General features: G+C 41.9%; 1 protein-coding gene across 4 annotated transcripts in view; it reads right to left on the bottom strand.

The window, feature by feature from the left end:
- Positions 1-27,317, bottom strand: part of AGBL4 (AGBL carboxypeptidase 4) — a 2,933,082-nt gene that overhangs the window by 616,223 nt on the left and 2,289,542 nt on the right. For 3 of the 4 annotated variants that reach the window (XM_082266214.1, XM_082266215.1, XM_082266216.1), the window contains exon 7: positions 14,945-15,034. The exons of the other annotated variant lie outside the window; for it this stretch is intronic. In XM_082266214.1, the coding sequence (XP_082122340.1) occupies positions 14,945-15,034 (90 nt within the window). The remainder of the gene's footprint in view (positions 1-14,944; positions 15,035-27,317) is intronic. 4 annotated transcript variants of the gene reach the window in all.

Raw genomic sequence — 27,317 nt, 5'->3', positions numbered from 1 at the left:
CTTGGGTTGCTAAATGTTCCTTTAATTTTGCCACCTTAGAGGCAGCATACAAAGTGTTTTTACGATGATATTGTATTCCAGCATGTTTTGCCCGTGCCAACCCGGCTTCTAGTAATCGTTGTTTCTGGGGGTGTGGTCATCGTGGGGATGTTCTGCATACTTGGTGGGCCTGCCCACGACTGGTGCCGAGTGTTTGGTTTGCAGTACTCCCTGTTTCATTTGATCAGGCAAAAAGGAGGCTAAATTTGCTTTGCTACATTGCTCTATTCCAGGCTTATTTGCTCATCAGCAGAAATTGGCAACCTACTTGTTTATAGCTACTAAAAGGCATGAAAGAAACCTACGGTCCCTTTCCAAGGAGTGATAGACCACTTGACGGCCATGATGGTCAATGAACAAATGTGAAGTATTCCTAAAAACACATGCTAAGTTTCTTAACATTTCGGAACCATGGTTCATGTACTGTATGCCTTCCCTGATCTCCCTCCGGCAAATGTGGGTCGGCTCTAACTGGTATCTTGAGCAATCCTGGATCCCCTATTCTTTCACTTTCTCTTTTGCGTCACCTTTACCTTATCCTTTTCTTTTCTCTTTGTTCTCCTTTTTCTCGTGTCTGGGGGTGATTGTAAAGTGATTGTAAAGTCTAATTTTTTTCAATAAAAATAGCAAACATGTTATACTTACCTCTTCTGTGCAGTTGGTTTTGCACAGAGCAGCCTGGATCCTCGTATTCTTGGGTACCTCCTGACCCTCCTGGCTCCTCCCACCCTTTGAGTGCCCCCCTACAGCAAGCAGCTTCTTATGGGGGCATCCGAGCCAAGGCACAGCTCTATGTATCAATATCAGACACGGAGCTGTGGTCGGCCCTGCCCCCTTACTCTCCTCATTGGCTAACCGACTTTGATTGACAGCAGTGGGAGCCAATGGCACCGCTGCTGTGTCTTAGCCAATGAGGAGGGACTCCTGGATGGCTGAGACAGTCGTGGACATCGCTGGGTCGAGAGGGGGCTCAGGTAAGCATTAGGGGGGCTGAGGGGGACTGCTGCACACAGAAAGTTCTTTATCTTAATGCATAGAATGCATTAAGATAAAAAAAACCTTCTGACTTTACAACCCCTTTAAGTGCCTATAGATGCCCAGGACTATTTATAATTTATAAAGATACGAGTACTGGCCACTTTTGCACTCTATGTGGTTAGCCCCAAGCTAAAGCCTTCCCTTCTTTGTTTATGCTGTGTATTTTGTGTTCTTTCTGATGCCAGTCATAGCCTCTGTGTGAGCAGACTAGATGCTTTGGTGTTACCACATATGTTAATGATATTCCTACAATAAAAAGTATTGAAATAAAAATGCATTTCTATCAATGCTGTACTGATACTGTCTCTATGGAGCATCTGGATTAGAAGTGGGCTGCTTCCATTCATCGAGGAACTACCACAAGAACCTTGGCAATGGATGTGAAGATAGTATTTGAATCTAAAAATTGAAGTGCCACACCAAAGTATTGAATTTAAAATATGGTTTTATTCCAAACATTTATTGGATGCAAAAATCAACACTTTTAAGGGGGCCCTGCACATCAGGGCTTATGTAAATAAAAGGATATATAGACTTAGACTTCAGTTCCACAGCTGATTTGGGCTGACCAATATATGTCTGGAATAAAACCATAACTTGAACTCTAATCAGGGCCGTTCCTAGGGTCACAGACACCTGGGTGCAGAAACATTTCTAGTGCCCCCACATGGGTGTGGTCATCTTACTAACTCCTCTCCTTTACAAATGTTTCTATGGTAATGACTCAAAACACTGAGATGCTCCCCTAAGGAGTCTTCGTTTCCCTGGGATTCCCCTACAATCTCTTAACAATAAACAAAATACAGGAAGAGAAGCAGAGTACTCCAATGGGACCTGGATGGGGATCTCTCTAATGGGCAAAGAGAGAGCCTCTGTTAGAGAGTCTGTTAGAAAGAGCCCCCAGACATACTGCAGACATACTATAAGAGATGGTCAGAGACTGCAGACATGATACAAGAGATGGTCAGAAACTGTTGATATGATATAAGAGATCAAAGCATCAATGCAGCCTCACCAGTGCCCATCAAATGCAACCTACCAGTGCCTATCAAATGCAGCCTTAACATTGCCAATCAAATGCAGCCTCATTAGTGCCCTCCAAATGCAGCCTCATCAGTGCCCATCAAATGCAGTCTTATCAGTGCCCATCAAATGCAGCCTCATCGGTGCTCATCAAATTCAGTCTCATCAGTGCCCACTAAATGCAGCCTCATCAGTGCCCATTAAATGCAGCCCCAACAGTGCCCATTAAATGCAGCCTCAACAGTGCCCATCAAATGCAGCCTCATTAGTGCCCATCAAATGCAGCCTCAACAGTGCCCATTGAATGCAGCCTCATCAGTGCCCATAAAATGCAGGTTCAACAATGCCCATCAAATGCAGCCTCATCAGCAGCCTCATTAGTGCCCATCCCATGCAGCCTCAACAGTGCCCATCAAATGCAGCCTCAACAGTGCCCATCAAATGCAGCCTCAACAGTGCCCATCAAATGCAACCTCATCAGTGCCCATACAATTCAGCCTTATCAGTGCCCATCAAATGCTGCTTTATTAGTGCCCATCAAATGAAACCTCATCAGTGCCCATCAAATTCAGCCTCAACAGTGTCAATCAAATGCAGCCTCTTTAGTGCCATCAAATGTAGCTTCATCAGTGCCCACCAAATGCTGCCTTATCAGTACCCATCAAATGCAGCCTTATCAGTGCTCATCAAATGCAGCGTTATTAGTGCCCATCAAATGCAGCCTCATCAGTGCCCATCAAATGCTGCCCCATCATTTCCCATCAAATGCAGCCTCATCAGTGCCCACCAAATGCAGCCCCATCAGTTTCCATCAAATGCAGCCTCATCAATGCCCATCAAATGCAGTGTCTTCCATGCCCACCGAATGCAGCCTTATCAGTTCCTATCAAATGCAGCCTACCAGTGCCCATCAAATGCAGCCTTATCAGTGCCCATCAAATGCAGCTTATCAGTGCCTTTCAAATGCAGCCTCCCGGTGCCCATCATATGCAGCCTACCAGTGCCCACCAAATGCAGCCTACCAGTGCCCATCAAATGCAGCCTAACATTGCCCAAAAAAAATCAGTCTTATCAGTGCCCATCAAATGCAGCCTACCAGTGCCAATCAAATAAAGCCTACCAGTGCCCACCAAAGTCAGCCTACCAGTGCCCACCAAATGCAGCCTATCAGTGCCCATCAAATGCAGCCTACTAATACCCATGAAATGCAGCCTTATCAGTGCCTATCAAATGCAGCCTCAACAGTGCCCATCAAATGCAGCCTCATAAGTGCCCACCAAATGCAGCCTTATCAGTGCCCATCAAATGCAGCTTCCTCAGTGCCCACCAAATGATCAGTGCCCATCAAAGGCAGCCTACCAGTGGCAATCAAATGCAGCCTTATCAGTGCCCATCAAATGCAGCTTATCAGTGCCTATAAAATGCAGCCTACCAGTGCCCATCAAATCTGGCAGAGAATCAGCACTTCTCACGCAAGTTTAAGATCTGATACTGAAAATATGTTGCTAGCTAACAGAAGTGGGACTAAAAATGGTCATATTTTGTATTACAATGTATTCAACAGTATAGGAGCCAAGGCATACCATGTCTGAATGTTTAAATTACAAAAATTGTCTGCAAAAATGAATTTTGACAAATAAATGTTAATAGCATGTATACATATCTTGGTAAAGGAACACAAGTATTTAAAATATTTATACAGTGGGAACCAACAGTCTCAAACACTTCATATTAAGTAATTTTAGAGAAAAAAACGATCATTTGTTGCCCTAGAACGGCCGTCACTAAATGGCGGCCCGCGGTCCATTGGCGGCCCGCACGATGCTTCCGCCCGGACCGCGAGGCTGCTTCCTGTTATCAGTCACTGGTTTGCTGGGACCGCGGGTGTCCCAGCAACCAGTGACGTGCTGTGTGTGCTCCACGCCCCCTCCTTACACCGGCTCACTCCCAGCCGGTGTCCTGCCGGGCCGCGAGTAGGGGCGTGGCGTCACGCGCGCGCCCCGCCCCCTGCTCCTTACTGCGGCTTCCATTCAGCCGGTCAGCGAGTTGGGGCGTGACATTATGTGCACGCCCCGCCCCCTGCTGCTCGTGGCTCCTGGCTCGACTACTGGCTTCAGGTATGTGGAGCACAAGGGGAAAAAGCAATGTGGTCCCCAATTTCAAAGCTGCACTTAAAGCTGATGAGAGGTTTTTAAAGTGATGGGCATATTTTGTAGTGTCCATCAGAGTGCTCCCTAACATAAAATGTGCCCATCAGCGTGCCCCTTATTTTACGCTGATGGGCATATTTTATGTTAAGGTGCACTCTAATGGGCATATTTTATGTTAAGGGGCACACTGATGGGCATATTTTATGTTAAGGGGCACTCTAATGGGCATATTTTATGTTTAGAGCAACGCTGATTTACGTGTTTTGTTTTGACCATCAGAGTGCCCCCTAACATAAAATGTGCCCATCAGAGTGCCCCTAACATAAAATGCCCATCAGAGTGCCCACTAACACAAAATGCCCATCAGAGTGCCCCCTAACATAAAATGCCCATCAGAGTGCCCACTAACATAAAATGCCCATCAGAGTGCCCCCTAACATAAAATGCCCATCAGAGTGCCCCCTAACATAAAATGTGCCCATCAGCGTGCCCCTTATGATAAGCGTCACGCTGATGGGCAAATTTTATGCTAAGGGGCACGCTGATGGGCACATTTTATGTTAGGGGGCACATTTTGCACATTTTATGTTAGGGTGCACTCTAATGGGCATATTTTATATTAGGAGCAACGCTGATGGACACGTTTTGTTTTGCCCATCAGTGCCCCCTAACATAAAATATGCCCATCAGAGTGCCCACTAACAAAAAATGTGTAAAATGTTCCCATCAGAGTGCCCCTTAACGTAAAATGTGCCCATCAGAGTGCCCCTTAACAAAATGTGCCCATCAGAGTGCCCCTTATTTTATGTTAAGGGTCACGCTGATGGACACATTTTATGTTAAGGGGCACTCTAATGGGCATATTTTATGTTAACAGCAACGCTGATGGACAAGTTTTGTTTTGCCCATCTTTCTGAGTCAAAGCACAGACTTCAGATTCGGACCTCGGCCCAAAGAAAATTTTGGCGACCGGACCTCCTTGAATTTTAATTCATTACCCCTGCCCTAGAATTAAAAGTCAAATTTCTCAATTCCATACAAAATTGTTTGTTTGTTTTTTTAGCAGGACTTAAGCCTCATTTTCAGTATTTTCAAGTATCATTTTTAGCTATAAAGTGTAGTGATTTTTTACCTAATGTCAGCTCATTTGCTGTTAACAACTTGTTAGTTAAGGTTGCTATGAACCCACTTACCTTCTCCTATGGCTGGCCTAACCAGTGAGATGTTGTTGCATTTCTGCTCCTTATTAGGTAATAATATTTGCAGCTTTTAGGGCCAGTGAGTGAGCGAAGCACATTATGTGATTGTTGTAGCTTGGTGTGGTCAGCGGCAGAATCACCATTGTGAAATCCGCCCTAAGGCAGTACAAGGGAAGCTGATGGTGTGCAAAGTGCAGTAACCCATGACAGTCAACATATATGAGTTTGTAATTACAAATATCAATAGGTGTGTACACCTTGTGCTCCATTAATCTTGAACTCCTTGATGTTTTCTGCTCATACAACTGGTTTCAGGACCATGGACAGCGATGTATAAGCCAATATGAGCCAAACATCTGGAAATGTAATACTTTTGTAGATTACTGGGATATATAAACTAAAACCTGTTAAAGCAGTTTTAATTCCCCCCACCCAAAAAAAAAAAAAAAAAAAGAAAAAACTTAAAAATATTGCAATTTACCAATCTTGAAATATTATAGTTATAATATTATGTAATATATAATATTATAGTTTAAGGCCTCTTTCACATGGAGCGGACCGTATTGCCATCCGCCCGGGAATTTTTTATTTTTTTTTACGGACACGGATGACACTTGTGTCATCCGGTCCGTATGTCCGCATATCATCCCATTCGTTTGTGGATGATATACGGGCATAATGTATGTCTATGGGATTGCGGATGTCAGTGGATGACACCGCTGACATCCGATTTTGCATCCGTTACGTTTTTTAAACGGAAGAAAAAATAGGGTTCTGTTCCTTTGCAAAAAATGGAACAGAACTGAAAGGAAGCAAATCGGATGTCAGTGGATGGTCATCCGCTGACATCCGCAATCCCATTGACATACATTATGTCCGTATATCACCCTCAAACGGATGGGGTGATATACAGACATACGGAACGCCCGTGTGAAAGAGGCCTAATATAGTTTTATTTTTTAGGTTTTTTCCTTTATTTTCACCAGGTGACCCTGCCAGTAACACACTATCTGTCTTAAGCTGTCTTCACTCTGGATAGAGGAGCAATGAAGACACCTTTGGACAGCAGCATTGTCAATCTGGGGAGAGGATAGTGTAAGATGCATTAGTAGACATATATGAACTTAGAGGGACCCTTTGTTCTTCTGGGTGCCGATCTTTGGCCAGCATGAGATGACATTACTCCCTGGCATGCAAAGGAGAGAAGTCATCCCAGCACACTGCAAGTTGTGCCGTAATGTAAACTGGGCTGTGCAAGGACAACTCAGTGTAGATTCCCCAGACTACTGCGAGCAGGCAGCGCGTGCTTTGCGACCACTGTGCCCTTTGGGCACATCTGATTACAGATTGCAGTAAAGGGCCATTCAGACTGGCCCTTTATTATATGATCAGCTGTGTCCAATCACAGCTGGTCACATGTAAACAGACTTGCCAGATATCGGCAGTCCTTTCCTCCCACACGGTGTCAGATAGCCAGCAAGACTGTCAGTATATTGTTTTTTTTTTTATAATAAAGGTTTATTGTAGAATTAAAATAAACAAAATATACAACAATTTTCATCTTGAACACATAATATGAATGTATCACACAGTCATTTGTCTTCTGGTTCTAGGTTCTAGAATAGTGTCATGAACCAGTTAAAGTTTTATAGTCTTCAGAGAGTCTCAACAGGGTAATCACAATTTATGGAATTGTGTAGTGGCTTCCTTTTTAATAGCAATGGTTTCTTCCATTTCGTAAATTGAGTTTATTTTTAGTAACCAGTCTTTTATTGATGGTATGAGTCTGTTTTTTTTTTCACTGTAGCAGTATGAGCGCATTGGCTGCATTTAGAAGATGTCTTACCAATGAATTTTTATATTTATATATAAGAGAGATTGTTAACATGGAGAAGGCAGCACGCCGGGTCTAGATCTAATTGTGTTTTTGTGATGTGTATTATCCATTTTTTGACTGGTTGCCAATATTTTGGGATTCTGGGGCATGACCATCAAATGAAGATGAAGGGGTCCCTTTACTAACATTGCATCTCCAACTAATGTCTGTCTCTTGGGGAGACCAACTTTTGATTTTAGCAGAGGTAATGTACCATTGGGTGCGTATTTTAAAAGAGGTTCTTGAATGCGAGTACTCATAGCATTTATGGGTGAAAACACAAGCTTTTTCCCATTGTTTTTCTGAGATATGGGTTTTTACTTCCTCCTCCCATATCTTTTTGTATTTGTCTGGTAAGTCAGCAGTTGGTTGTGAGATCCAACTGTATACTAGTGAGGTGACTTTTTGTAGTGGTTTGGGTTGGTTACTGCATATTTGTTCGAAAGTTGTGAGGGGTCTTGCCATCAAGTCTTTTTGTTTATTATTTTGGGTGAAGTTGTAAGTATAGCCAGTATTAGGAGGTGTTTTATTGAATTTGTTTTTTAGGTTTATGTATGGTTTCAAATTTCCTTTATGTAGACAATGGTGATCTAAAAGTGGAGTATTCTCTTTGGCTTGAAGAAGAGTTTTGTTGTTTATTCCTGGAGGAAAATCTGGATTATTTGCTAAAGCCGTTAGGGGGCCAGGGTTTGTGGAAAGTTTATATAGTGCTGCAGGAGATGATTTTTGATTGTCAAACTATAATGGGATGGGTTTGCCATGGGAGAAATCGTGTAAGTAGATGGGGCCAAGATCTTTCTAGTTCGACCCAATCTTTATTTTTGGCATGGCAATGATCTCGCTAAGTGTGTTGCTTAATAATACTTTCTGAAATGATTCCCCCTTTTGATTTGGGGAGTGTAAGAGTTTTAAGTTGGATTTGTGGATGTTTTTTTTGCCCATTTTTCTTCCAGTTACCAGTTTCTTTTGGCTTTCGTGAGTTTTTTTTTTTTTAAATGGGTGGTATGTCGATTGTAAGGGTGTGGAATAAGTATGTAAAAACAGGTGCATACATATAATAAATCACATGCATACACTAACAGCGCTATGCATGTGATTTATTATATGTATGCACCTGTTTTTACATGTTTTTATATATATATATAACAGCTGCTGAAATCCGAAAGGTTTACAAATATTGGTGATTTGAACATCAATTTTAATTAATTTTGGTATTGATGGTGTAATTGTTCATTTATATGCTATTATATGTGGCATTAGCACCATAGCGCCGAGTGGGTGAGATTTATTGACACTCCCTTTTTGGGGTATTAGTGTTATTGTTCTTACTCCTTTTTATTGTGGAATAAGTATATTAGTATAGGAAACACCATCATTTTTAAGATGGCTGCTCTACCAAATCTTGAGATTTGCCTAATATTCCAGTTTTTAAGATCATTTTCAATTTTTCTTTAGTATCAGTTGTATCAGTTGGAATCATAAAGATCATAAATGATCATAAAGGAACTAATTTCGGTGTTAATTTGATACCCATACAAAAATTGTTCCCCCTGAATATTGGGACTTTTTAGGCACTTTTATGTTTGATCATACAAATGAAAAAATGTTTATAAAGAATTATATATTTTATTAATGCATGTAAAAAAAATGTTTATTACATATACAAAAAATAAATTACAATGTTCACACGACACAATGTATACATATTACTACACACCATTCTGTTTCCAGGGAATTCAATACTTGAATCCAACCTGAGAACATTCATTATAGTCTTGGAGTTTCAGGGAGGGAGCCTTTCAGGTCTCAGTGACACCTGTTTTCCACACTTGTGGCTGTTTTACCACAAAAAAATCTAAAATTACAACTCCCTGCCATTGTTTTCCTATGAACAAGCCTCATATAGGGTGTCAAAAATTGGGTGGAAAAGCAGAAGCTTCAGATTTTGTTTTTAAGAGGATGCAAGTAATGTCTACATGCAATATCATGTGACTGACTTTAAGTGACACCTCCCATACCCCTGATGAAGGAGAGTTTTTGCTCTCTGAAATGCGTCAGGTGGAGGAAGTTACAACTTCATTATCGCATCCTTCACAGTTGTTGTATTTGTAGCTCATCATAATATATATACATTGTTTCCAGTGAACACTATGTTAAGTCGTCTTTTTTATAGAGCTCATGAGGAGGATACATCTGATTTGTGTGGGTACTTTTAGATGTTATTCATGGACATACATGTTGGGATATGAGATGTCACATTGAACCCATTGAATCCATTCCGATATTGTGGATATTGTGACTAATATGTCTATGCGACCTAAAGAGTATAAGCTCTATTAGGTCCTATCTGTATGGTAAGCGCCCTCCTTGTTTCATCTATGGGTGGAGGTGCACACATTGATTAAGGTGGAAACACTTTACATAGGAAGAGTTTCCTGCACTTTTTTGCACTTTGGGTGCTTTTTCTTAAACACATAGACTGTTTTTAAAATACATTTTTACGTGTTGTCAAATAATATATGCACTTTTTATATATACATTTTATGGATGTTTATTCATTTCAATTGTTATTTGCACATGATATATATGCACTTTAAAACCATTGCACTTTTACTCTAATATTACATTTTTTAGCGTTGCGATATTTGTTTGTTGTATGTATTGCGAATTGTCTTTAGTTTTTGCTGGCTGCTGATTACGGTACACTGTTAGTGCAGTAAACTTTTTTCTATTTACAATCTGTAATATATTACATTTTTATTTTTAGGTGTAATTCCATTTTAATCATGCTCCCAATTTTTTCAGCTATGACGGGCTTAAAAGAGTTGTAAAGTCAGAAGGTCTTTTATCTTAATGCATTCTATGCATTATTATAAAAAGCCTTCTGGGTGTAGCAGCCTCTCCAGCACCCCCTAATACTTACCCGAGGCCCATTTGTATCCAGCGATGTCCACAAGTCCCTTGGCTGTCCAGGACTGTCCCTACTGATTGGCTGAGACATTGGCTCACGTGGCTGTCAATCAAAGTCAGTTAGCCAATCAGGAGAGAGAAGGGGCAGGGCTAAATGGCAGCTCCGTGTCTGAATGGATACACAGAGCTGCAGCTCGGCTCGGGTTCCCCCATAGCAAGCTGCTTGCTGTGGGGGCACTCATCAGGAAGGAGGGGCCAGGAGCAGCAACGAGGGACCCGATAAGAGGAGGATCCAGGCCACTCTGTGCAAAACCAACTGCACAGAGCAGGTAATAATAACATAAATGAGACTTTCCAATCCTTTAAAGAGAACAAGTAATTATACAAAGGCCCTCATTTTTTTTTTATTTTTTTGTACTTTTGTGTAGATAGTTCATTAATCTACAGAACTATTATTTTAATGGAAATATACAAGTAATGCTCTATGGCCAGTTTAGATGCAAATAGTGCATAGCAGAGTGACAAGACTCCTTAAAAAATAACTGAACAAACTACAGAAAATCCTACTTCAGCCTCAGGCAGCCCTGGATCTGCTTTAAGCAGAAAATGTATACTTAGTGCAACAAGTGGACTTTCACAATGTGCTGCCTTCATATAGCATTGACAGCCTACCCCCCAAGTTTTCTCAAGCTGCAGGCAACATGTTGGGGTGAGCCCATAGCTAGCTCACAGACGATCATGGTCTGCCCGGTCAGACCTATTTAAAGGCAGCTGGCAAACATGTCCAAGCACTATTCAGAGTGTTCATGAAGAGGGAGCCCGTGGCCTCTGCATGTAGGCCCTACAGCGTGAACCTCGCTGCACAGAACATGTACATATTGCCTGTTTTCAAGAGTTTCTGGATGGTAAATAAGGGATTTCTGTCACTTATACAGGTATACCTGTAGCACAGGCACCATAAATTGCCTCCAAATACCTCTATTAATCTTAAAATATTCTGTTCAGCTGCTGAGCGCTTTGATCCTAGACACATGGTGAAATGCAGTCTGGACTTCAAGTGGTATTATACCCAAATGCAATCATTGCAGCTTACCAATTCTTGGAATTGATGGCTGCATTAATTTTATTTTTTAGGCTTGCTTTCTTCTATTTTCATCTGGTAATCTGACCAATTAGTATGTTGCTTTTCAAAGGAACAAGCTCTCTAGCAGAATGTATTGGTTATGGAGATGAGACAAACCATTTAACACTAGCAGGGGTGCTTACAATGATCAACACAATTCTAAACTTAAATAAACTGTTTGCTGTAACGTCTATAAAGTATTTGTTAGCATATATAAATCTGCTAATACATCTAAGAGTCGGTTCACACTGGGGCGACACGACTCTGTACTACTTCGGGGGCGACTTGTGCATTACCATGCACCACAACTTTGGAGCGACTTGCAGGGACTTCACATAATGGAAGTCTATGCAAGTCGCTCTGAGGTCACCCCAAAGTAGTACAGGACCCTTTTTCTAAGTCGGAGCGACTTGTGTCGCTCCTATTAGAACGGGTCCTGTAGTGGTCAATGGACCGCGAGGAAGCGCGACTTGTCAGGCTGACAAGTCGCCTGACAAGTCGGGCTAGTGTGAACCGACTCTAACACTACCCTCCCCCCAGACTGTCCAAAGGTGCCCCCTATGCTCATTCATCCAGAGTTGGGGCACTGTTATAAAGGAGGTGTGTTAATAGCCAGATCACCAGTGAAAAAAGCCTAAGAAAACAAAACTGATGCACCCACCAAATCTACTAGTTGTTAAGCTGTAATATAGCCTTGCTGCCCTCTTTAATTCAATTAAAACCAGTACTAAAACACAAGCATAGGAATAAGGTGCATTACCATAGGACTCTTTAATGGTTAAAATAAATCTGCCAGGGTGCAGCTTACACGTTTCAAGGGCGATGCCCTCTTCCTCTGAACTAACCAGAGCCCCTTTTGCTTCTAACAATATATAAAGGTATAACCAACCAATTGGCTATCTCTCTATTTCTTGTTCGCAGCAAAGCAGCTCTGGTTTGTGTCTGCGTCTGGTGGTGTGGTGGGAATTGGTTTATGCCCTTGACTATGTATTTTTGTCAGTATATTGGCATTTATTTTAACCATTAAAGAGTCCTATGGTCATGTGTCCCTTCTCCCTGTGCTTGTTTTAAGATAGAGGGACACCTTTACTAGAAATTTTGTATGCATAGGTCACACCCCTGTCACATCCCCAGGTTTGCAGACCATAAGAAATAAATGTAAATAACATGATTTGTTAAACTGAAAAGAGCTTTTTTTCAACCCCATGTTCCTTTAGACTGGCTATTCAAAGTAACAAATGCAGTAATTAGCAGGTTAGATGAATAGTTTACTTTAGAAAAACACTTTTGGTAGTTAAAGAGCATTTATTAAGGTTTTTACATCAGGCCAAAAAAAAGGGACAACTGAGGAAGAAAGAGGGATGGGAGATTGGTTTCCTAAAAGTAGAATAGTCCCTCCAAATGAGGGACAATTGATATCTATGGGATGGCCTGTGAAGACTGAGATTGGAAAATTCAGATGCTCTGTGGTGCTTGCAAGTAGAGATAATTTTACAAAAGAACACCAAATCCAATCTCCCCTGCCCTCTTTATTGACAGTATAGACCTCAAATACATAGTGGCCCTCTGCACTGCTAAAGCCTAAGCCAGTGTTCCGTAGAACCCTAGGTTTCCTCCTGAGGTTGCTAGAGATTCCTTGAGCTTTGAGAAATGGTGGATTGATCTCCCACCTTCACTGATCACAAATGCAAGGGGGTAATTCTTCACTACTTCTAAACTGACCACTAATGTTAGAGTGGATACTAAGTATGCCACATTACTTATTCTTATATTTAAAACTTTCTTTGATGCATTAATCACGGTAATGTAACATGAGCTGTAGGCCTAATTCTTTTCTAGTTCCCTAGGCCTTGCCATAGTCAATAATGTATGTCCATACCATGCACCATGGACAGCCATAATTTTCTATGGGCAGACCTGTGCATGCATAAATTGTTACTCATCTATCAGAATGCTAAGTAACGTGATGAGAGTCAAGTCTGTACCAGAGGTCTGTGCTTATTGCACTGCTTAATGTGAATGGCAAAGGTTAGTGACTCAAAGCAGTACCAAAGCAGTCATGTTATGCATTACATTACGGAATCAGTTGCTTTATACTTTACACTGGTGGAACACCTAATCTTGAAGCATGAAATTCTGCAATACAAACATACCTAACTCTGTGTTCTTTTGCAATGTAGGACATCACATGCCCCTCCATACCTGAAGTGCTGAGTATTGTTGATGGCTTGGGGACACTGGTAAGGTGAGTAGAAGGGGTTTGCGAGGCAAGGGGGCAGTGATACTATCAGTTTGCCTAAATAGACAAGGTGAAGTTGTCTCTTACGAAGACCATTCATGGCCAAATGACAGGAGGCTCAATTCACAAAGCTATCACACTAGGGTAGGCATCTTTATTTTCAAAAAGTGACAGCTATTTTTGATCCAATTACATTAGAAAATTACAGTCGCGTGGCTGAAAATAGAGTGCCTCAGGATAGTGTTAAAACCATGTGAATTGAGCCTAGGGTCTGTTTAAAGCTCACCCCCAACCACCTTATTCTCACTTTCATAGCACTCCATTCACAGCCAAAGCCCCTGCAAAATATATGCTGGTGGCTGGTGTCTGAGCTCAGTGGAACTGCTGACTTCACCACCTCCATTGGTGCTCAGGCTTAGATTTGGGCTGCTAGACCCGATCACTGCATTATAGAAGGAGGTTACACACTCCTCCAATCCTCGAGGCACCGGTTATTTATCAACAGCAGTATCTAAGTAAGAAGCATTGGCAGGGAACACTGTAACTCTCTGGAGCGCTGGGCTGTGGGAGGGGTGGGAGTGGCTTGCTCAGGCTCTTAGAGGCTCACTGAGAGGCTGAACCAGGTGCCAGTCCAGGCATGTGGGCAGATCCCGACTCCATTGTCATGATCTTGCTCAAGCCTGGACCGGCTGTGACATCAGCCGACAGCAGGCTTAAGTCCCCTGTCTGCTGAATATGGATCACAGGAGTGCAGAACGAACTACACTCCTGTGATCTACAGGAGAAATACAGCCAAACGAGCTGTATTTCTCCTTTAGGTCCATTATGGGTGAAAAGCGTGAGAGGAATATGCATATAGGTGGGGACTGTCTACCAGCTAGATATTTTCAATAAACATACATGGAGTGAAGTTATCAGTGTGTTTGTTGCTTGCTGTACAGCATTGACGTGGGATGTGCTTCTAGGGCACTGCAGACCGGAAGATTCAAATTGTAGCTCTAAGTGGTGTTTGCGATTGTCATCCTCAATAATGCATGTTGCAGTAACGTGCTTGTTTGTGCACCTGCATCGACAATGCATAAACATAAATTGGCCCTTAGTCTTATGTAGCTTCTTATCTGCACATGTGTCTGCTACTATCTAATGGCACAGCGTGAGTTTTGGACAGGACTATAAAAGTGGAGAACACTTGGCTACCCTAGGTGTATCCTGTCATTGACATTTCACTTCCAGGAAAGTTGTTTATGTCTGCAGTAAAAAAGCATTCAGCCTTTGTGGCCCCGAAGCTTCATGTCTTTTTTTTATTTTTTTTACCTGCTGGAAAGTTATAGACTGACAGTCACTCACCCTGACACACAAAAGAAGACGGCGTTTCCCCCGGGTGTACTCGAGCAGTTATAAACACGACCCTTTGCTCAGCTTCAGACACCAGGTTCACTGGAAGAAAGAGACAGGCCTCATCAATTCAGAGCTGCAGATTGAAGCATTAATATTAATATGTCCTCTTTTATTAAAATACGCCATAAATTATAAATTCCTTTCAATCCATTATAAACAAATCGCCGGCACCCTCTCCTCTTGTCGCTAACGGGAGCAGGAAATGACACCTTAAGCTTGCCGAAATCATATCATCACTTTCAGAGCGGCTGAAATTAAAGATGCTCTGTAGTCAGATTTGAAGATGAAGCTTGGGAAGGAATACACAAAGGAGGTTTTTTCTTTTTTCTTTTTTGGAGCATAGCGGGTCAGCACACTGTATAAAATCCTTTGGTAGCCACTGGCCTGGTGCACTGATAACACCTAATCCTGAGCATGTGGTTCTGCAAGGATAATGGGTTTAACCATAGAGAACCCCCCCCCCTTTTTTTTTTTCACATTAGATCAAGAGAACCCCTATGAATAAATAGAACTGTAGGCAAAACTTTTTTTTTTTCATTTCGGGGAGAGTAAGGGAGGGTTAAAGCCCCTGTCAGTTTTTTTTCCCCCTCTGTGTCCCATTGGGCAGATTTCCCCTTCACTTCCTGTCCCATAGCCAAAACAGGAAGGGAGAGAAAATCAATGCAAATTAAGGGAATCCCTCCCTCCTCAAGGTCACCAGATCCAGTGTCTCCATTGGAAGATTTCCCATCTATTACTTTTTAAAATTTGGGATTTTCTTTTATTTAACTTTCAATGATAATGATTAAAAAAATAGAGAAGGAGAATCTCCCTAATGGGCTTACAGAAAGCAAAAAAAAAAAAGGTGTTCTAATCCATCTTTAATCCATTCAAAACTAAACAAAAAAAAAAAAGTTTTGCCTTTAGTTATACTTCAAGTCCATTATGGGTGAAATGCATTGGAGGAGCATGAACACAGGCGGGGACTGTCTGCAAGGATCAGAACTTCAAAGTCTTTCTGAACTGCAGTTACCACTGACACAGGGATATGGTAACCATAAGAACTGATTTACACTTTCAGCCGGGGGTTGTAAAAATAGATGGTTGAGCCCTGGTTTTATTGTCCCCCAACCACTCCCTATGTGTAATGCAGGTCGTTGTAGTGCAGTGCCATGGCCTTCCAATTGTTAAAACAGGCTTCCAGGAGGCATCACATTGCCTCCCAGCCACCTGTCAACTTGTCCTCTGATAAGCAATCAACTGCAAATCATTTTCCTGTGGGGTATCAATCACAACTCCAAGAGTAAATGAGTCCTTAAGGGAAACCTTTGCTGAGAAGCTTTTATTCCTTTGCAGCAAAGACATACAATAATTTTGAAATGGGACTTTACATATGCCTTTGAGAACCACCCTTACACAGTGATACATTTAAAAGACCACATTTTATTATACACATCAATAATAAAAGCATTCACTTAAAAATTCTCTGGAGATATACCAGAAAAAAACTTTCATTGATTGCAAAGCCTGTCGAATTTGTAGACTTGCAATTCGCGTTTTGTGGGAATGCCATCTTCACCAGGATCATGTATATTACATAGGATATTGTGTTTTACATAGATCAGGCTCAAAAGCAAAAAGATTGGTTAAATCCAAGAGGAAGTACTCAACCTAAAAAAGAATCTCAACAAAGTTCATAAAAAGGTCCTTCTCAGACGGATCACGTAAGGTAGTTGAGGGCATGAGGTATAATATGGACATCAAAGTTAATGAGGCCACATACTGCAGGTAATTGACAAATAAAAAAACTGCAGGCCAAGCAAGTGTTTCCTAAAATGGGATGGAGCCATCCGCCTTAGGAATAAAGTTCTCCTATCTCAGCCACGTGTTACCCTAAATGCAGGCTGCATGAATATACAACAATAATACAAGCAACATATAATACATAAACACATTTCAAAAGGTATATTCAGAAATCAAAAATTTATAAGAATAATAAAAATCTACTTCTCTGACACCAAAAGTGCCCAAGACTCCAAATTCTGTGCTCCCCAGGTATGCTTACAAAATTACCACTAAGCTATAATGGTCAAAACAAAGTGCGCACTTACAAGTTACACCTCATATAATATTCACTGCAAATGCTCCTAATCAGCAAGCACCATCCTCCTAGTACCTGGAGGCTGTGAGTGGTGACATCACATCTGTAGGCCCCACCCAACGCGTATCGCCGCAGATGGCATCATCAGGGGACTGCCAATGCTCAGTTTGTCACTAGGTTTAAAAGCCAAGTCACTATTTGTAATAATATTTTAAATATCCAGAACAAGAATGTTTGTGTCCAAATAACGTATACTGAACCGGAGCCAGATCTAAAAATATTAATAAATAAAAATAATAATAAAAAGATGAAACATGCATCACTATGCAGATTAAAATTCCAAATTCCCAGTCAGTTTGTAATAGAAGTTTTTTTTTTAAATTTAAATTTTTTAATCTTCCTCTGCAGGAATAGAATATTTAACAGCCTGGGATGGTTACACAATACTTGTTGGACACATCTATGTAAATGTAAGTAGCAGCAGATGTTTTTCTCTCACATTGGTGGTTCATAGTCAAGTTAAAGCAGAATTCAAAGGAGAAGTACAGCCAAAGCTCAGCCTCTTAGCTAGCTGCTTCCATCCCCTCCAAAGCCCAGTACTCCAGTGAGCGCCGGGAGGGGGGAGGGGGCATAGCAGAGAGCTGCTGACTGACATTCACCAGCTCTCTGCTCACGGAGCTATAAGAACTGAGCAATTGGCGGTGTTTGAACGCTCATTTCTATGTGACATCACTGACGCATGCTCTCTGAAGAAACAGCTGCGCACATGCCGGAAGATATGAACCCAGACGGAAGAGGGGTGAACATGTCAGCCGTGTCAATGGTTAGCCGGCGCCGCTGCTGGAGCTTCATTCTAAGGTAATTATTTCATAATGAGCTAGTATGCAATGCTTACTAGCTCATTTTGCCTTTGTCTTTCATGTTTTTATGTACCGTATATACTCGAGTATAAGCCGAGTTTTTCAGCATGTTTTTTCATGCTGAAAATGCCCCCCTCGCGCTTATACTCGAGTCACTGGCTTCAGTGTATTTTTAAAAATGGCGCCGCTCGGCGCCGACGTATCACTGCGCATGTGCCGCATGCCCCGGAATAGCTGAACGTGTTTGGGCTTTCCCGAGCATCGGCGGCGCGTTTGCGGTGACGTATTGGCGCCGAAGACTCCTCACCGACAGGTAAGTGAGAGTCCTCTGCAGCCCCTGCATTTCCTCATGCAGTGCTGTGGGCATGGTACAGGACATTCTCCTGTACCATGCCCGCAGCACTGCATCTCCTGTGCCATGCCTGTACATACTGTGCCATGCCTGTACTTACTGTGCCATGCCTATACCTACTGTGCCATGCCTGTACATACTGTGCCATGCCTTTACTTACTGTGCCATGCCTATACCATCACCTGTGCTATGCCTATACCATCACCTGCGCCATGCCTATACCATCTCATGTACCATGACCTGTGCCATGCCTGTACCATGACCTGTGACATGCCTGTACCATGACCTGTGCCATGCCTATACCATCACCTGTGCCATGCCTGTACCATCACCTGTGCCATGCCTGTACCATCACCTGTGCCCTGACCTGTGCCATGCCCTTACCATGACCTGTGCAATGCCTATACTATGACCTGCGCCATCTCCTGTACCATGCCCGCAGCCCCTGTTTTGTGTCTCATGGTGGTCCAGTTGTGTCCAGTAGCTGCTGCATTTCCCACCCTAGGCTTATACTCGAGTCAATACGTTTTCCCACTTTTTTGTGGTAAAATTAGGGATCTCGGCTTATATTCGGGTCGACTTATACTCGAGTATATACAGTATTTTATTTTTTTGGAGGTTTACAACCTCTTTAAAGCTGGCGCGGGGACCGATGCTGCATCCACCTATGTAAGTATGATTGGGGGGGAAAAAAAGAAAAGTCCATATTTCTCTTTTAACTTTCAAAAGGGAGTTTGTTTCATTATAACACTCCCTCTCCCCAAACAAAATTGGAATTTTTAAAAAACGTTTCTATGTTTTGGCTTCCAACCCAGACCAGGATGGTATTCCTCACCCTATGGTTATTGCTCTAAAAACATTAGTGAAGGGGGGGGGGGGGGCATAGAGCCCGAGAAACACATTTTCTTGGCATATCAGAACTATCTTAATTTGGCGCATGAGTCGCTATTAGAACTCAAACTGGTGCAGATGTTCTCTGAATTAGGGGCAACACATTAGCAAGAGAAATTAATGGCAGAAAAGGCACGGAATTTTTATAATTGAATTCCCCCCATTAGCTTTTGTTGCAAAATAAAATATTTTATGGACTGTATAAACTAGTGTGGCACGCCCAGCGTTTCAATTTTTTTAGGAATCTAAAAGGTCCAGTAGGACACCACAGTTGTTGGTGCGCAGCCTCCAGGAACGTACACTACATATACTGTAACATTGCAACAGATCAGCACAAGGTTTAAGTACTGGGCAAGAGGCAAGAATACACCACCCAACATGGGAAAAACTGGGTCTTGGAGGGCATCCTAGAGCAGAGTTTATATTTATTGGTTATGCATCATGAGTTGTTCATACGCTGAATAGTTCATATGTGGCAGCAGTTTTTGTATATAATGGTAAATGAACAGGAAGTGGTTGTGTTAAAGACAAAGCTCCCACTGCTATCAATCTGCCCTGTGAGGAGGGAGAGAAAGGAGACAGCCGCTGCACCCGTGCACATCGCTAGATCAGGATCGGAGTCAGGTAAGTATAAGTCGGGCGGGGGGGGGGGGGGCAGGCGGTTAGTGTGGGGAGCTGTACACATTTTTACCTTAATGCAAAGAATGTATTTAGGTAAAAACCTTTTGCCTTTAGAACTGCTGTAACAAATGCAATTTTCTAAATCAATCTAGGTGCATATATTATTATTTTGCAAAAAAAAATGGTATATGCCCTTAAATGGGTATATGGAACAAAATTCCCCCAAAGCTCAACTTGTACAAACTGACAAGGAAAAAGTTATTGAGTTAGTTAATTACAAAAAAAAAAAATATGAATGTTAATAACAATATCAGGTAAAGCAAATATAGTAAAGAAAAGAATAAGCCTAGTTGGCAACTACATAATAAATAATAGACTGCCATGGAAGTGATAATATTACTATGGCTTGTCAATAGTTGGAGAAACTTCCAGGGATTACAAAGGTAACTGTTATGTTTCATGCCTTCCCCATGTATGTCAGAAGCTGTGGCAATGGTGCAGCCTCTGTCTCTGAGAGCCACAGTTGAAGCCATCCAGAATATGCTTTAAGATAAAGGGGTAGGCAGATGAAGAAATTGATGCCTGTGTCACATACCAGTTAGTGAACCCTGAGGGTGGCCTCTTGCACAATTCCTGTCCAAACACTCCTGTTGGTAGAGACAGGGACTGCTAGGGCACAGGTGTCAGTAAGTTGGTTCAGCAACCTTGAACTTGGAGATGCTCATGTTGGATGAGCAGAAACGAGGACGAAGGTCACAAGCTGAGTTCGGTAACAGCCAGGCAGATAGGTGCAGAATCACAATCAAAGTCCAGGTCATAGACAGGCAGAGATCAGCAACATGCTGACAGCCAAGGTACAAAATCAGCAGGCAGAATCTTAGTCAAAAGTCCAGGCCAGGGTCAGTAACATAAACCAGTAACAAACATAAGCAGGCAAGAGGTATCCAAAGAGGAGTCAGACAGGTCAGTAACAGGATCAAGAAGGCTTTTAGGAACATAAGTCATCAGGGTAAAGCTGAAGACCATCCAGCAATGATTCTAGGCAAGCCTTTAAACAGGTCGCCACGTGTGCGCCATGGCTCATATGAGCATGAAAATTAGCACGGCCAGCCTGAGGTTCAATTTTAGACCACTGAACAGGTAGACTGTACTGTATCTCCATTATTACTTTAAATGGAAAATGAATAGTGAACAGATTTAAATTGAAGGGAATGCACCTTTAATGCCCTAGTTCCACAACTTTCTATTTCTTTAGCTACAGGGACTATTTTAGCCTCCGTCTTGAAAATAAGCTTTTTGTAATGAAACATTGTAAGAGTGCTTGCAAATAGTTATGAATCATGTTCAGTTTGGTAAACAAGAATCAAAGACTATTCTTCAAAGGCTATTTTACAGCTTGTACATTAGAGATAGGACATTTGGGTTCAATACAGAAAAAATGCAATTTCACTTTCAAAACTACATTCACTTATTGCACTGGAATACATCCAAGGCAAACTGCTTGTAGAAAGGTACTCACACAGTGCAGCTGCTCTCTGTATTTCCAAACTATTCTGATTCCTTGTGTGCATGTGGAAAAAGTAAATATATAGAAATACATTTAAAAGAAATTAGAAGTTTCAATATGAGGCTCCCGGGATGAAAATTTCCAGAATGTAGCTACAAAGATAAAGTATTCTCATTACTAAATTTAACTGGAAAGATTAACTATTCTCAGTACTGAATTTTTGGGAATGTACCCAAAATTGGAAAATTCCCTTTAAAGCTGAACTCCGGGCAAACAGCTTGATACACTGATGAAATGCATATATGAGAACTGTTTTCCTGCTAGAAAATTTGTATTGTTGTTCACCCAGTCCTGAGATTTACACATCTCTGTCACATACCAGAGCAAGGCAGGAGACCTTAATCTGCTGCAGGCCAGTAACACTTGTTGGGGGGGGGGGGGGAATACTTTGCCCATGCACATGGGGATACCTCTCACATGGAGTGCACTGATCTAAGGCCAGGACCTGGTGGAGACTGCGGTCATGTGAAGAATCTAACATTAAGGCAGTTCCCCAATGCAGAGATGAGCCTTTACATGCAGAATTCCTCTGAAAGTGACTTGTCCTATGTAACTACACACGATAACTTGGTTTTTGCACTAGGAGGGACATGCTGAGCCTGCGCCCACTCCAGCAGTCCAGCATACCTCTGTTAACTCACTCCCAGTAACAGAATGTTGTCACTCCGAGCACCTAGCGCGGACCTCTTGCATGCTTCTCACTTAACTCTGTCCTTCCCATACCCCATACACAGGCCATGGATCTCTGTAACGTTCGGATTTGGTTGCTATTGGATACCAACAGCTAGGGAGGGAGCCAGAACATACATCAACCCCCTTGCTACCAGAGGACCTGTCACCTTACCAGGTACCACGTTAACCAAATGGTTGCTTGTAGCTTGTTAAGAACAAATAAATATCTTCCAAAGGGAATGGACTATTATGGGTACAACAGACAGAAAAACTCCAGAAACGAAAATATGAAAAACTATAAATATTATTGTACATCAAGATAAAAAGTATTAATTGTTAAAAGGAATAAGGCTTGTACATATCTATATAATGGCAGCTGAAAGGTATGGCTGCCATATCCTTAGCCAAAAAGCCAATATGAAATTAGACATCCAACTCGTTTCAAAATTATAAGTTTGCAATCTTCTTCAGGGATGCTGATATGGTACCATGTAGCTTGTTTCTTCACTCAGTTACCCATAGTAACTACACTCCTCATGTTTTGCTGAACTTACCCTCAGTAGTCCTGTTACTTCATTCTCCACATGTGCTTTACAGAACCAAGTACTTTGGAATACGCCTGAACCAACATGAACCCCAAGCACGACTTCAGACCAGTCTCAAACTTTACAGTAAAAATGCAGTATGACAGTACCATACAAACAATGTCCTGTCCCTGATCCTAACTAAGATAATGTATTGGTGGCCCAGGCATACCTAGGTGATGTGAGAGTCCATTATGGCATTGCCCAAGATTTGGCTGCTTTCCACGATCCCCGTTTTTTTCAGCATCACACTTGTACCCGCAGGTTAGTCTACAAACGACCTGTACCCACGTTCTAATTGGATCTTAGCTGTCTCCCTTTTTATAGCACAGGTGGGCCAGCCAGAACCAAAAGCCCAAGAACTGAGCCGAAAATGTTTAACCCATTCCCCAGCTTTGGCCTCGCTGATGGATAAGGAACTGCACACAAATTTTCAACGTGTGAAAAGACCCTAAAAGCAGCGACCTACAAAAACAAAAAGCGCCTCATAATAAAAATAGTGTTTCAACATATAACATAAATAACGAATAAAGCATAAAACATGTGCTAAAAATTTCAGTGATAGTAAAATAAAAAGTGTCCCAATAAGTGTGTGTAAACAACGACAGTTCATGTGTTGACACGCTGTGCCTTTAACTCCCAGTTTTCAAAGTGCTTCCACCACCAGGTATCACCACTCAGAGCAGCCTCTTACCAAATACTGTGGACCATAAAATTATGAATGGTCAAACACGCTCAGGTTAAGTTATCTTCTGATGGCATCCTGGACAAAGCTGGAAAAAGCACCTCCGCCTCCAGTGGTTACCACCAAAAGGAAAGATACAGGTCCATAGTGAGTATGTAAAAACTCTTGCTTTATTTAAAAAAAAACTTTAAAAAACTTAAAAAAAATAAAAAAAAACTATAAGGCTCCTATATTTATAAAAAGATAAAGGCTCTTAGCCATCTCAAGTCACTATTCCCGTGATAGCAGGGTGATGATACATGCCAAGCTTTGGCTGGTGCACAAGCGTAATGATGTCACATCGTACACACTAATAAATCTTGTCCCTTCCCTAGATTGTGATGTGGGATGACAGCCTCTACTATCTGCCTGATTCTTCCCTGCATGCTTAAGGCAAAAAAAATGTCAGGCTCCTATACATATAAAAAGATTAAGGCTCATAGCCATCCCAAGTCACTATCAGGCTAATCAAACACGCCGGACTTCGGCTGGCGGAAAAATGTGAAGATGTTATGTTGTACACCCTTATAAATCCCTACACTGTGATGTGGGATGACAGCCTCTACTATCTGCCTGATCCCCCTCTGCATGCCTTAAGTGGAATTAAAAGCTTCCATACAGAGCAGTTAGACACCCTTCCTGCCCAGACCAATTTTCAGCTTTCAGCACTCTCACACTTTGAATGACAATTGCTCAGTCATGCTACACTGTAACCAAACAAAATTTTTTATCATTTTTTTCACACAAATAGAGCTTTCTTTTGGTGGTATTTGATCACAACTGGGGTTTTTTTTTTCGTGATATATGCAAAAAAAGAGCAAAAATTTTGAAAAAAAAACACTTTTTTTTTAGTTTCAATTATAAAATTTTGCAAAAAATTAATTTTTCTTCATACATTTGGGCCAAAATGTATACTGCTACATGTCTCTGGTAAAATTAACCCAAATTAGTGTATATTATTTAGTCTGTGTGAAAGTTATTGAGTCTAGAAGCTATGGTACCAATTACTGAAAATTGATCACACCAGATGTACTGACTGCCTATCTCCTTTCTTGAGGCCCTGAAATGTCAGGACAGTACAAATACCGACCAAATTACCCCTTTTTGTAAAGTAGACAGTCCAAGGTATTTAGTAAGAGGCATGGTGAGTTTTTTGAAGTTGTAATTTTTTCCCACAATTCTTGGGAAAATGAAGAAAAAAAATTTTTTTCTTTTTTTTTCCCACAAAGTTGTCAATTTATAAGCTATTTCTAACACATAGCATGTACACAGCAAGAATTACACCCAAAAATACATTCTGCTACTCCTTCCGAGTATGGCGATACCACATGTGTGAGACTTTTACACAGCCTGGCCACAAAAAGAGACTCCACGTCCAAGAAGCACATTCAGGCGTTCTAGGAGCATAAATACACATAAAACTTTCTTACTACCTATCACACTTTTCAAGGCCCTAGAGAACCAATACAATGGAAAAGTCCACAAAATGACCCCATTTTGGAAAGCAAACACTCCAACGTATATTCTATGAGGCATTATGGGTCGTTTGAACATATCATTTTTTTCCACAGGTTTTTGGAAAATGTGGGAAAAAAATGAAAACTTTTTTTTTTTACACAAAGTTGTCAATTTATAGGATATTCCTAACACATAGCATGTACACAGCAAAAATGACACCCCAAAATACATTCTGCCACTCCTCCTGAGTATGGCAATACCACATGTGTGAGACTTTTTCACAGCCTAGCCATATAGAGGGGCCCAACATCCAAGGCGCACCATCATGCATCCTAGCCACTTGCCTAGGCCTATTTTTGACATTTGGTGTTTACAAGCTAAAATCAGTTGTTTTGCTAGAAAACTGCTTAGAACCCCCAAACATTATATATTTTTTTTTAGCAGAGACCCTAGAGAATAAAATGGAGATTATTGCAATATTTTTTATCACACCGTATTTGCGCATCGGTCTTCCAAACGCAATTTTTTTGGAAAAAATTCACTTTTTTTAATTAAAAAATAAGAAACCAGTAAAGTTAGCCCAATTTTTTTCCATAATGTGAAAGATAATGTTACGCCGAGTAAATAGATACCCAACATGTCATGTTTCAAAATTGCGCACGCTCACGGAATGGCGACAAACTTTGGTACTTAAAAATCCCCATAGGCGACAATTTAAAAATTTCTACAGGTTGCCATCTTTGAGTTACAGAGGAGGTCTAGGGCTCAAATTATTCCCCTTGCTCTAACGATCGCGGCGATACCTCACATGTGTGGTTTGAACACCGTTTACATATGTGGGCGGGGTTTCTGTATGCTTTCGCTTCTGCGCGCGAGCTAACGGGGACAGGGCGCTTTAATTTTTTTTTTTTTTTACTATTTATTTTATTTATTATTTTTTATTTTTACACCGTTTAAAAAAAAAAAAAATTGATCATTTTTATTTCTATTAAAAGAAATGTAAATATTCCTCGTAATAGAAATAGGCACGACAGGACCTCTTTTTTGTGAGATCTGGGGTCAAAAAGTCCTCAGATCTCACAAGTACACTAAAAGATAGAAAAAAAAAAAAAAAAATTATTATATAAAATGAAAAAAAAAAAAAAGGACCTTTAAACCGGTTGCTAGGCAACAACATTTTCCGTAGCTCCGGTCCTCCAAGACCATAGAGTCAAGTGAGGGCAAGCTTGCCCTCACTCGACATCCTGTCTGTAAGGATCCGGGACCGGATCGTTTTCCCCGCTGCCGGCGGGTCCGGTAAGCGGGGAAAAGGACCGGAACGCGGCGGGAGGGGTCGCCTCTTCCGCCATCCCGGAAGGGTGATCCCACGGCGAATCCGCCGCTGGGACCACCCTTATCGGAAAGCCAACCGTCCACCGTTTAAAAAAATACCAGGGTTATGGCAGCTATCTGCTGCCATAACACCGGAATTTAGGTTTAAACGGAGGACGTATATAAACCTTTTTGGACTTGGACATGGTGGCTGTATGAAGGGTGACAGGTACTCGGGTACTTTGTTGGGCAGGTGACAGGTACTCTGGTACTGATGAGCAGGTGGCAGGTACTCGGGTACTCCGATAGGCAGGTGACAGGTACTCGGGTACTCTGATGGGCAGGTGACAGGCAGGTGATAGGTACTGATGAGTAGTACTGATACTGATAGGTGATACTGTACTGATGGGTACTGATGATCAGTACTGATACGTGATAGGTACTGATGAGTACTGATGAGTAGTGATGGGTACTGATGAGCAGGCGGCAAGTACTCGGGTACTTCAGGCGTCAGGTACTCTGATGAGCAGGTGGAAGGTACTCAGGTACTCTGATGGGTAGGTGACAGGTACTCAGGTACTCTGATGACGGGTACTCCGTTGACAGGTACTCAAAGTACCCGAGTACCTGTCATCAGAGTACCCGAGTACCTGTCATCAGAGTACCCGAGTACCCGTCATCAGAGTACCCGAGTACCTGTCATCAGAGTACCGAGTACCCGTCATCAGAGTATCCGAGTACCCGTCATCAGAGTACCCGAATACCTGTCATCAGAGTACCCGAGTACCTGTCATCAGAGTACCAGAGTACCTGTCATCAGAGTACCCGCGTACCCGTCATCAGAGTACCCGAGTACCCGTCATCAGAGTACCCGAGTACCCGTCAGAGTACCCGAGTACCCGTCATCAGAGTACCCGAGTACCCGTCATCAGAGTACCCGAGTACCTGTCAGAGTACCCGAGTACCTGTCATCAGAGTACCCGAGTACCCGTCAGAGTACCCGAGTACCCGTCATCAGAGTACCCGAGTACCCGTCATCAGAGTACCCGAGTACCTGTCAGAGTACCCGAGTACCCGTCATCAGAGTACCCGAGTACCTGTCATCAGAGTATCCATCATCAGAGTACCTGAGTACCTGTCATCAGAGTACCCGAATGCCTGTCACCAGCCCATCAGAGTACCCAAGTACCTGTCATCTGAGT

Source organism: Pelophylax lessonae (assembly GCF_965119305.1).
Source record: "Pelophylax lessonae genome assembly, chromosome: 8".
Lineage (NCBI taxonomy): Eukaryota > Metazoa > Chordata > Amphibia > Anura > Ranidae > Pelophylax > Pelophylax lessonae.
This window is presented reverse-complemented; position numbering and strand designations above follow the sequence as displayed.